The sequence below is a fragment of the Carcharodon carcharias genome, chromosome 14 (genome assembly GCF_017639515.1).
Source record: "Carcharodon carcharias isolate sCarCar2 chromosome 14, sCarCar2.pri, whole genome shotgun sequence".
Classification (NCBI taxonomy): Eukaryota; Metazoa; Chordata; class Chondrichthyes; order Lamniformes; family Lamnidae; genus Carcharodon; species Carcharodon carcharias.
Window position 1 is genome coordinate 128,184,430 of NC_054480.1, and position 12,852 is coordinate 128,197,281.

The 12,852-nt window shown below is 43.3% G+C and overlaps 1 protein-coding gene across 1 annotated transcript in view; it reads right to left on the reverse strand.

The window, feature by feature from the left end:
* Positions 1 to 12,852, reverse strand: part of mef2b (myocyte enhancer factor 2b) — a 127,794-nt gene that overhangs the window by 45,671 nt on the left and 69,271 nt on the right. The window contains exons 4-5 of the mRNA XM_041203711.1: positions 9,412 to 9,552; positions 3,406 to 3,586 (exon numbers count right to left, since the gene is read on the reverse strand). Coding sequence (XP_041059645.1) covers positions 3,406 to 3,586; positions 9,412 to 9,552 — 322 coding nt within the window. The remainder of the gene's footprint in view (positions 1 to 3,405; positions 3,587 to 9,411; positions 9,553 to 12,852) is intronic.

Sequence of the window (12,852 nt, forward strand, 5' to 3'; positions counted from 1 at the left end):
GTGTGGGTCTGTATGTGTGTGTGTGTGAGAGAGAGAGAGTGTGTGTGTGTGCATGGGTGTGGGTGTGGGGTGTGTGTTTGGGTGTGTGTGTGAAGGGGTGTGGGTGTGTGTGTGTGTAGGGGTGTGGGTGTGTGTATGGGTGTGGGTATGGGTGTGTGTGTGAAGGGGTGTGTGTGTGTGTGTGTAGGGGTGTGTGTCTTCGCAAAACTCGTGCCATCAGTTTTCCCTTTACGGCACTTGACATGCTGATCGCAGCTAGACAGAAAGGCTCATGGACATTTCAAAAAGCGAAATGATGTTATGCTATTCAATGGACCAAACTGAGCTCTTCAAATTGTGTGGGCTTCATGTAAATTTCATTCAAAGAAACCCAAGCAGATGTGAGTTGAAGGAAGGATGCCTGTGATACAGCGTTGTAGCTAGGGTTCGGAGGACATAAAAATAGCAGCCAGATTCAGGAACAGAAACAAGACTTTCTGATGCCAGGAACATTACCAAATATAAGGGACACTAGGCTTTACCAGTAATCAAACGTTGATGATTTCTCAATAAACCAGCAGAGATTATTGATTCTCTTCTACAGGTTAGGAAAATGACATTTCTCTTTAGGCAGAAACCCAACATGATGTAACATCTGTGGTTTAGTGAGTAGCACTCTCATCTCAAGTCCCACTTGAGTGATTTGAGCATAAAAATCTAGCCGGACATGCCTACTGCAGTACTGAGGAAGTGTTGCACTGTCAGAGACACTATCTTTTGGATGGGATGTTAATCCGAAGCCCCCGCCTGCCCTCTCGGGTGAATGTGGAAGATCCCATGGCACTATTTCAAAAATGAGCAGGTGATTTCTTCCTGGGCCAATATTTGTCCCTCAATCAACATCACTAAAACAGATTAACTGGTTGTTGTCACATTGCTATTTATAGGAGCTTGCTGTGCACAAATTAGCTGTCATGTTTCCTGCAATCGTGACTAACCTTCGGAAAAATATTTCTATGGCTGCAAACGGACTTGAGGTGTCCTGAGATCATGAAAGGCGCTACAGAAATGCAGTCCTTTTTTTTTCTTTTCGGGATCCCCATACCAAACAATTGAGAAATTCAAATGAGGGGGCTCTACCTTGGCCTGACTTTCAATGCACACTCTCTTCCTGTTGGCATCTTATCCACTTACATTCAAGCCTTGGTAGATTGTACAGAATCTACATAATAATTGAGAATTAGGGATTTTGCATGCTCATCCTCCAAAACTTTGACACTATCCCACAGTTTGTGCGGGAACTAAAACTGACTAAAAGCCCACATATAATGGCTCAAGGACCTCATTCTTATAAATGGGAACTACTTATTTCCTGAAAATAGAAAGAACAGTGAAAGATATGGGAGAGCTGACATGAGAGCAGGAATAGGCGATGTAGCTGAGGTGAAGAAAAACAGCAGTGCAGAATTTTTTTTTAAACTCGTTCATGGGATGTGGGCATCCCTGGTTAGGCCAGCATTTATTGCCCATCCCTAATTGCCCTTGAGAAGGCGGTGGTGAGCTGCCTTCTTGAACAGCTTCAGTCCATGTGGTGTAGGTACACCCACTGTGCTGTTAGGGAGTGAGCTCCAGGATTTTGACCCAACGACAGTGAAGGAACGACGATATATTTCCAAGTCAGGATGGTGAGTGACTTGGAGAGGAACTTGCAGGTGGCGGTGCATCCCATGCATCTGCTGCCCTTGTCCTTCTAGGTGGTAGTGGTTGTGGGTTTGGAAGGTGCTGTCTAAGGAGCCTTGGTGAATTCCTGCAGTGCATCTTGCAGATGGTACACACTGCTGCAACTGTGCGTCGGTGGTGGAGGGAATGAATGTTTGTGGATGGAGTGCCAATCAAATGGGCTGCTTTGTCCTGGATGGTGTCCAGCTTCTTGAGTGTTGTCAGAGCTGCACTCATCCAGGCAAGAGGAGAGTATTCTATCACACTCCTGAATTGTGCCCTGGAGATGGTGGACAGACTTTGGGGAATCAAGAGGTAAGTTATGCTCCGTAGAATTCCCAGCCTCTGTCCTGCTCTTGCAGGCACATTGTTTATATGGCTAGTACAGTTTAGTTTATGGCCAATGGTAAGCCCCAGGATGTTGATATTGGGGGATTCAGCGATGGTGATGCCATTGAATGTCAAGAGGAGATGGTTAGATTCTCTCTTATTGGAGTTGGTAATTCCCACCACACAAGTGGCGGGCAATGTTATTTGCTACTTATCAGCCCAATACATATTGTCCAGGTTTTGCAACATATGGACATGAAGGGAGAGATGGCATATTTCTGTGTTGTAATTGTCTATGACTCTAAGATCCTCACTGCAAGCCCAACTAAGCCTACCCTACATGCTAAGATGTTGGCCTACAGAGTCAGTTAGAGCTAATGTGAGAAGCATCCCAGGCCTCAGTGGGATGCCTACTACCTTTTCAGGTCTGACTGGCTTACAGCATTGCAACCCTGCCAAATTCAGCCATGAACTTACCAGGTGCACAGCAGAGGCCCAGCTTGGTTCCAATCTCCCATCGCTGAGGATGGCAGCTTGTTACAAACTCAATCACATTACCGTGCCTCATGAGAGCATTGAAAAAATTGAAGGAAATAATTGTACTCGTCCCTGCACTAGGTTGGCTGCTTTATAGAGAGATGTGTATTTATTTAGCACCTTGCACAACCTCAGGCCATCCCAAAACACTTAAAACCAATGAAGCATCCTTGGAGTGCGGTCACATTGTCATGTAGGAAACACGGCAGCCAATTCTCGCACAGCAAGATCCCACAGACAGCAAGTGATAATCTATTTTTTAGTGATGTTGACTGAGGTATAAAGATTGACCATTACACCAGGGATCAGTCCCCTGCTCTTCCGTGGAATAGTGCCTATGGGATCTTTTACATCCACCCGAAAGGACAGATATGGATGGGCGTTGGTTTAATGCCTCATCCAAAAAACAGCACTCCCTCACACTGGCCCTGGAGTGTCAGCCTAGATTTTTATGTCTTGATTTTGTGTCTGAAATGGGACACAATAAGATCAGAAGATGCTGATTTAAGATAATTAGTAATACGAGTGAAATTGTTACTAAATAACTAGACACTGAGGTGGAATGGATCACTTGAAAGGGCAGGGGAAGCAAATTCAACAGTAACTTTCAAATGAAAATTGGATAGAAACCTGAAAAGGACTATTGGGAAATAGTAGATCGAGGAGGCTAACTAGATAGTTCTTTCAAAGAGCTGACACAAGCATGATGGACCAAAAGGTCTCCTTCTACACGGTAAGATTCTAAGAGAATGTCCCCAAATTAACGAGGCATTGATAGTAACTGAAGTAAGGGAACATTTGCAAATGCTTGTCAAGACCAGTACAGTTTCAGCAACATACCTGAATGAGAAATTGTGGACACTTGTGATGTCAACCCTGATGAATGAGCACTTCGAGGTACAATTGGCTGTGGCAGTGGAGCTCGATTTAGGATGGACCCAGTCGGGTTGCTGTAGGCCAAACTGGTGGCACTCTGTGCTGCAGCCAGAATGGACACTTCATGGTTAGACAGTGTGCCTGCCTGAGAAGGGGAGAGAGAGAGAGCGGGAGAGAGAAAGAGAGAGAGAGAGATACAGACAGACAGACAGAGACACAGAGACAAAGAGAGAGAGAAACAAGAAGGTGGAACAAAAGCAAGAAATCGCAATGTTAACGCTTCATTGTGAAACTCCATGATAACTAACAACAACAGCTTGTATTTACATAGCACATTTAAGGTAGTAAAATGTCCCAAAGGGCTTCACAGGCGTGTAATCAAACAAAGGAGATATTGGGACAGATGACCAACAGCTTAGTCAGAGGTAGGTTTTAAGGAGTATCTTAAAGGAGGAGAGATATGTAGAGATGGAGATGTTTAGCAAGAGAATTCCAGAGTTTAGGGCCTAGACAGCTGAAGGCAGGGCTGCTAATGTTGGAGCAATGAAATTTGGGGCTGCGCAGGAGGCCAGAATTAGAGGAGCAACGACATCTTGGAGGGTTTGGGGGGCTTGGGGAGGTTACAGAAGTAGGGAGGGGTGGCTACGGAAGGATTTGAAAACAAGGATGAGAATTTTAAAATTGAGGAATTGCTGACCAGTAGCTCAGCGAGCACAAGGGTGATTGGAGCACACAAATTGGTGCAAGTCCAGAGAAAGGCAGCAGAGCTTGGAGCAAGCTCGAGTTTACAGAGGTTGGAAGATGGCAGGCTGGCCTGTAGGACATTGGAATAGTCAATATAGCATCATAACCAATAAGAAATATGCCTTCCCTTTGGGACGCCAAGAAATGGTCGATTCAGAGCAGATAGGGTCCGTTTCCAGAATCCTCCATTAGTGAATCACTGGTGTTGCGAAAGTCAATGGTCAGAAGCCTGGCCCTTTTAGAGGTTAGGGGGCAGTCAACATTGAAAAGTTTGACTATTACAAATAAGTTAATGCAAGAAATAGGAGCAGGAGTAGATCATTCGAGTCTGCTCCGTCATTCAATAGATCATTGTTGATTTGATAGTGGCCTTAACTCCACTTTCCTGCCTGTAACCCATAACCTTTGACTCTCTTGTCAATCAAAAACTGTCTAACTCAGCCTTGAATATATTTAATGATGTTGCTTTTGCAGATCTCTGGAGTAGAGAACTCCAAAGATTAATAACCCTCTGAGAAGAAATTCCTCTTCATCTCTGTCTTAAATAGGCAACCCGTTATTTTGCAGCTGGGCCCCCTAGTTCTAAATTCTCCCATGAGGGAAACATCTCTCAGCATCTACCCTGTCAAGCCCCTTCAGAATCTTATATGTTTCAATAAGATCACCTCTCATTCTTCTAAACTCCAATGAGTATAGGGTCCACCTGCTCAGCCTTTCCTCATAAGACAAACCCTTCATCTCAGGAATCAATCTAAAGGACCTTCTCTAATCTGCCTTCAATGCAAGTACATCCCTTACTATATCCTAAGTGAGGAATTTCAGCAGGGATTTATGCACCCAAGGCATCACCTCATGCAAGGGTTTTTGATAGAGCAAATAAAGAGAAACTATTTCCAGTGGCTGAAGGGTCAGCAACCAGGGGCCACAAATTTAAGGTAATCAGAGAAGGGACGAGAACATTTTTCATGCAGCAAGTTATTATAATCTGGAATGTACTGCCTGAGAGGGTGGTGGAAGCAGATCCAATAGGGAATTTGGGAAACATTTGAAAAGGGAAACATTTGGAGAGCTATGGGGAAAGAGCAGGGGAGTGTAACCAGTTTGATAGGCCTTTGAAACAGCCAGTACAGGCACAGTGGGCCAAATGGCCTCCTTCTTGTTCTATCATTCTATGATTCTAAGCAAGTTACTTCCATTATTTGGGCCACGAGGATGGCAAAATGACTTTATTATATTCTTCCATCCTTCTGTGCATTCTCTTTGATGTTGCTTTCCTCTCCACAGTCCACCTGACTGCAGGATATACGATTGCTTGCTCACCTTAGGGCCTGTAGTTTGAATAGGAGACTTTCGCTATCGCTGGGAATGCTGGGATATTCCTCTTTCCATTGCGATCACTTGCATTGTCTCACTCTCCAGCAAAAGCAAGCAAACAAAGTGCCAGGAATAACTGTTACAATCGCAATTCTCTGTGACAAGAAGGCATAATATGAGGAGTTCCATTGAATGTGGCATGTTTCCTACTGCTGCTGGTGCATCCCACCCCAGGTCCCTGTTGTGAGTCACAGTGCCTGTTATAGCCTCCACATTTATGGAAGTTGGGGAGGAGTGCCCAGTTTGGGAAGGGAACATGGGTTCTGCAAGACTTCAGTAGAGAAAACAAAGGGTGAAACGCAACAAAATAAGTTGCTGTCTTGAATCTCCATGAAGAAAATCAGAAATAGGAACAGGAGTAGGCCACATGGCTCTTCTCAGGAATCAACCTAATGGACCTTCTCTAATCTGCCTTCAAGGCAAGTACATCCCTTACTATATCCTAAGTGAGGAATTTCTGCAGGGATTTATGCACCCAAGACATCACCTCATGCAAGGGTTTTTGATAGAGCAAATAAAGAGAAACTATTTCCCCACAGTTCATTTCGATCATGGCTGATTTGGGCTTCAACTCCATTTTCTGGCCCACTCTCCATATCCCTTAATTACCTGAGAGACCAAAAATCCGTCTGTCCCAGCCTTAGATGCATTCAACATTCACAAGATTCACAACCCTTTGAGTGAAGAAATTTCCCTCATCTCAGGCCTAAATGATCAGCCCCTTATCCTGAGACTGTGCCCCTGTGTTTTAGATTCCCTGACCAAAATCTCTTATCATCCATCCTATCAAGCCCCTTCAGAATTTTGCAGGATGCAATGAGATCACCTCACATTCTTTTAAACTTCCAGAGAATATAAGCCCAATTTACTCAGCCTCTCATCACAGGACAATCCCCTCATCCTAGGGACCAATTTAGTGAACCTTGGCTGTACTGCCTCCAATGCAACTCCCCTAGTTTAGGTTGTCCCTCCCTAAAAGACAGTCCTCCCACCCTCATCTTTTCAAGTGGGCCATACCATTGAGGGACATCACAAAGTGAGCAGGTAATGCAAGACTCAACACACAGCATCATGAGAGGACAGTCCATTTGACAAAAAGGAAGCACAACGATTTGACTGGAGTAATGAAGGAATATTTCCAACAGTTTGATCATCTGAATATTTTCAGGGTTACAGGTCTGTGCTGTGGGTGACTGTTTTTGTGTCCTTATATAGTCTTGTCTTTTGCAGTGCTCAGTACTGATAAATAAACTTGCAGCCTGCCAGGGAATTTGATGGTTCAGTTAAGATTTTGGATCAAGGTCTCAGGCACCACGGTATCTGGAGTAAAGTAGGGGACAGCTTGCAATACATCATCTCTCATAACCTAAATAGGATTTTTTGTCCCTATCTTTCTTCCCCTGTAGACAAGGGCTTTGACTGGCATGAGCAGCAATAGGTACTGACTATTCTCCCGTGCCTTACCAAATTAGCAACTCATAATATGCAGCCATTGACAGGAGTGTTTGCAGGTCATTACACATTACAGCTGTCCGATAACAGGAGCTTTCCAGTTAGCATCACTGGACAAGTATCAGGAGCAGGAACCCAGCTGATTTTTTTCCCTTTATTCTATCATGGGATGTGATTCCCAATTGCCAATCAACCAAATCCCTGTGGCTCTGGAGTCACATGTAGGCCAGGCTGGGTAAGGAGGGCAGATTTCCCTCCCTAAAAGACATGAATGAACCAGATGGGTTTTTACAACAATCGATGATAGTTTCATGGTCACCATTACCAAGACCAGCTTTCAAATCCAGATTTGTTTATTGAATTTGTTAATTAATTGATTTTGAGTTTCACCAGCTGCCATAGTGGGATTTGAGTCTGTGTTTCCAGAACACTATCCTGGGCCTCTGGGTTACTAGTGAAGTGACACTACCACTATGCTACCATCTCCCTATAGCCCAGGTCCATTGAAACCATTTGCAGCCCCTCACATGAGCCAATTTGGCATTGAGAGGAATTCTAATTTGGAACCATAGAACCATATTACTCACTACCACTCAAATGCAGAAGGAAGAAAGAACTTGCATATATCTAGCGCCTTTCACAAGCTCGGGATGTCTCATAGGCTTTACAGCCAATCAAGAACTCTCTTGTACCACACTAACTGTTGTAATGTGGCAGCCAATTTGCACATAGCAAGATCTCACAAACAGCAATGAAATGATGGCCGATAATGCCTATTAGCACAAATGGTTGAGGGACAAATATTAACCAAGACATGGGGATAACTCCCCTACTCTTCTTCAAAATAGTGCCACAGGATCTTTCGCATTGACTTGAGAGAAGACTCAGGGGCCTGGATTTAACATCTAATCCTATAGCACCTCTGAAACATTCATGTCCTGAGTGCACAGGTTTGTGGTATTCAGGGTACGGTAACTTTTGTTTTCATGTAGTTCCCAGTTCCTGCCACTTGATACTGCTAGTGGACGACAATGTAGGATTACAATGTGCCAAAAAACTGTAATATTGCATCTCCATTGGACCAGTTATGCTGGTCTGGACCTCTCCCATATAGCAGTTCATGTATAAAATTAAGATCTGGGAATTGACCGTATTTCTGCTCTTATGATGAGCTCAGCATCTTAGACATTCTATATTCTGCATTGTTTCTCTATGTGCTGAGGTGCTTGTACATTATCATTGTTGGCCATACAACCCTCAGATCTCTATCTTCCAATTATGGTACAAACATACGAATTAGGAGCAGGAGTAGGCCACTCGGCCCCTTGAGCTTGCTCTGCCATTCAATAATATCATGGCTGATCTGAATGTAACCTCAACCCCACATTCCTGCCTACCCCTGATAACCTTCCACCTACTTGTTAATCAAGAATCTATCTAGCTCTGCCTTAAAAATATTCAAAGTCTCTGCTTCCACCGCCTTTCGAGGAAGAGAATTCTAAAGACTCACAACCCTCTGAGGGAAAAAAATTCTCCTCATCTCTGTCTTAAATGAGCGACCCCTTATTTTAAAAGAGTGACCCCCCCTAGTTCTAGGTTCTCCCAAGAGAGGAAACATCCTCTCCACATCCATCCCATCTCTTGCCCATCCCCAGTTTTCATCACTCCATCATTGGCAGCTGTGCTTTCAGTTGCTGAGACCCTAGGCTCCAGAATTCCCTCCCTCTCTGCCTCCTCTCCTCTTTTAAGATGCTCCATAAAACTGACCTCTTTGGCCAAGCTTTTAGTCACCCATCCCAATATTTTCTTACGTGCTCAGTGTCAAGAATGTTTTTATTCATAGTACTCTTGTTAGGCACCTTGGGGGGCTTTATGATGTTAAAGGTGTTGCATAATGCAAGTTGCTCTTGCCACTGTTTAGCTAATAAATGTCTTCTGCAATGCCCAATATCTTTTGGGTACGTGTGCGTCATTTGGAGGTTAGGACAGGAGTCCCTGGGAATGTATCAATATTTGAAAGATTCTTCCAACAGAAATTCATTGGTGTAGAATATACAGAATTTGTTTAGAGATTTGTTTACACAACAAAGGAGCCTAAGAAGGCGAGAGGATAAAATTGCCCCAGAACATTCAGATCTAATTTGTACTTTGTGATTTCAGAGAAGATTTATTCCCATGGGTTGATGATGGTAAACGAAGGCCCAACTTTTTCACATAGGGGGCAGGTAGAAACCAGGAAGAAAGTCAGCATTTCCCTCATATAAAGTTTTGAGAGGCCAGAGATTGAGTCCTATAAGTAGGCGCCATTTGGTTGTAAAAAGTATGTGATGTGGGGAGATGTCAGGAGGAAGAGAAAATAAATTCTACAAAAAAAAATATAAATCATTCCAAGCTACTTACACAAACCCTCTGTCTGTTGTTCATGTGATTCACCGCTTCATACTTTCTGTATTTGTCGTTTACCTCCAGGCTTGGCTCAATGGAGTCATCAATCTCCAGATCTGGACTCTCACATCCATTTAAACCCTTTTTTCTCAGCGTCTAGGTAGAAATCACAGTTTAAGAGAATATTCAGCACCACATCCTGAATATTTTCCCAGGGTAAACTCTTTGGCAACCTTGTCATGATTTTGAAAAGTGCAGATGAGCAGAGAGAGGCCTTGGTGTCCATATACACAAATCCTTAAAGGTGGCAAGGAAAATTGATAAGGTGGTTAAAAAAAAACATAGGGAGATTACTTGGATTTATAAATAGAGGCATATAATACAAAAGCGAAGAGATCCTGCCAGAACTTTATAAATCACTGCCAGGTCTCAGCTGGAATATTGTGGACAATTCTGGGCCCCACACTTCAGGAAAGATGTAAAAGCCTTAGAAAGGAAACAGAGGAGGCTTGTCAAGATGTTTTCAAGGATGAGGGAGTTCCAAACTGAGAAGAGTCCAGAAAGGTTCAGGATGTTCTCCTTGGAACAGAGAGATTAAGAGGTGACCCAATAGTCAAGGTGATGAGAGATTATGATAGGATAGATAGAGAAAAATTATTCCCACTGGTGAGTGGGTCGATAATGAGAGTTCGTAGATTTAGAATCAAATTGGTAAAAAGAAATACAGGAGACATACGGAAAATCATTTTTCACTCAATGTTGTCAGATTCTAGAATGTGCTACCTGAAAAGATGCTGGAAGCTGATTTCATTCATAATTTTAAAAGGGTGTTGGGCAGGTACGTGATAGGGAGCTCACAGGGTTAATGTTAAAAAGCGGGGCTAGGGTACTAAGCACGACTGCTCTTTCAAAGAGGCAGCACAGGCACAACAGGCCAATGGTCTCCTTGTGTGTTGTACGTTTCTGTCATTCTATCTTGCTAGAGACTCAAACAAATGAATTCATAGGCAAGATAAAGGCCAAATCTTAGATATGTGACTAGCAGATTCTGTACAGAATGTTTGGTTGGCATGGAAACGGGCCTATATCCAAAGTATGCCCACTTGTCCTTTAGAAAATTCTGATCAGCAAGTCAAAACATGCTCCCTCAAAATCCAGACTACGTGCTGAGCTAACACCCCTGATGTTTTAAATTTCTAAGTGGCAGCAAGGGAGGAGAATGCTCCCTGCTGATTTTTCTGAATGCCCACCATCAAAATGGCACCCAGGGCAACAATTGGCAGCTTATAGGTGTAATTGTTTTGCTGCTGCTTGTACAAATGACAGGAAAAGAAAAGCACAGCGATTAGAACTTGCTGCACAAAACATTCTGCTTTCATTACTGGTACACTGTGATGTGAAAAGGTTGATATTTTATTTGTACAACACATGAGGCTCATCAGAACCCAGTGAAAACTTTATTAACAACCAGCTGAGTTTTGAATGAACTTTATTAGTACGGGGGTAGGGTTTCATAGCAGTTATGTTTCTGAGCTAGTAGTCCAGAGACCTGAACCATTGTCCAGGAGACATGAGTTTAAATCCCACAATGGCAGCTGGGGGAAATTTAAATTCAATTAATGAATAAAAAAATCTGGAATAAAATGCTAGTTTCATTGTTAGTGATCTAATTAATGATCATGAAACTTCTCGATTGTTATAAAGACCCAACTGTTTCACTAACATTGTTTAGCAAAGGAAATCTGCTGTCCTTACCTGGTCTGGCCTACATGGACCCACAGCCCTCTGAAACGGTCTACCAAGCCACTACAGAAAAAGCACTGTGGGTGCACCTATGCCAGCTGAACTATGGTGGTTCAAGAAGGTGGCACTCCACCACCCTCCCAAAGGCAGTTGGGGATGGGCGATAAACACTGGTCTTGTCAGTGATGCTCACAACTCAAGGATAAATATGATAATATACACAGAACATGTTAATGTTGCAAATACTGTGACAATTGAGTGCATGTCCTAGCTGAGATTAAGGATAGCTGATGCTCATTGGGGAAAGGTTAGGGAAAATTTTAAGAACCAGTTTCCACCTGTGTGGACGGAAAACTGCGTAAAAGGGAAAAGTAGTCTGCACTTGTTATACTGAGTTTTGTGGATAAACCTATGTTGAAGACAGACTGGCTCCAGCTTATTTTTTAAATGCCCCCTATGATCTTTCTGTTGGGTCTTGCTCACTGCATTGTCCTGCAGATCAATCTTCAATTCCTGGAGACTCCAGGGCAATCCTGGAGGGCCGGCAACCCATGCCAGCTCTCAAGCGACTCCCATTAAACACCTTGTGCACAGCAAAACAAAATGGTTGAGCAAGATCCTTAATTGTATCAAATAGTGAGCGGTTCAAGGTAGACCATCACCACCTAGGAATATCCAATAAATGCCAGTTTTGTCAGTGAAGTCCATGGGCAGGATTTTCTGGCCCCACCAGTGGCAGGCATCATTGCGTGCAGGATGGGAAAATTTGGATCCTGTCCCGCCTGTGACGATGTCTGCTGCTGGCGGAGCTGGAAAATCCTGGCCTGCGTTTCCAAAACAAGCATTAAAAAAAGGCAAAGAAAAGATTCCCTATTTCTACCTTCTCCCCAGTTTAAAATCATAAAACAAGGTTTAGGTTTACAACAGGCCATTTTAGAAACAGGCCATTCAGCCCAACTGGTCCATGCTGGGATTTACGCTCCACATGAGCCTCCTCGCAGCCTCTCCATCTCACCCCATCGACACATCCTTCTATTCCTTTCTACTTGTGTGTTTATTAGCTTATCCTTAAATGCATCTACTCTATCTACCTCAATCACTCCACATGGCAACGAACTATTGAACATTTAAAAGGATTCAATCCTTCCAAGAATTTAAAACGCAGGTTTAACCTTAGATCATTTGGGGAAAATAGAGCATGGGGAAGGGAGGATAGGGGTAAAGTTAACATTGAAATGGAGACTTTAGGCTTTATCTGGTGTGGTCGGGTGTGGGGAGTGGTGGTGGTTTATGGGAAATTCTAAGATTTGCCCTGGGAGGTGGCACTGGAAGACAGTAGGCCAAATGGCTGACTCCTGTTCCTAAGTCCTAGACTCCTACTACCCATGCCCAACTTAGACCCCAAGCAGCATTCAGTATTCAGAATTTATCCTTATTATGTTTGACAAAGTTGGAAAGCAGCCACAAATATTTGAAGGGAAATTGATATGCTTTTAGGATTCTTAATCAAATATAGGATGTGACACAGCAAATGAAGGAGCATTAACTTTGAAATCTTGAGCTGAAATGCTGTGTAAATGAAGCAAACCTACTCTATCCTCTTTTGGTGGGCCTTGTCCCTTCACACCTCTCTTTTGTTGTTGGCAACTTAAGACTTGCATGCTTCTTCACATATATAGATCTAGCTTGGAATTATTTTGCAACTAACATGGT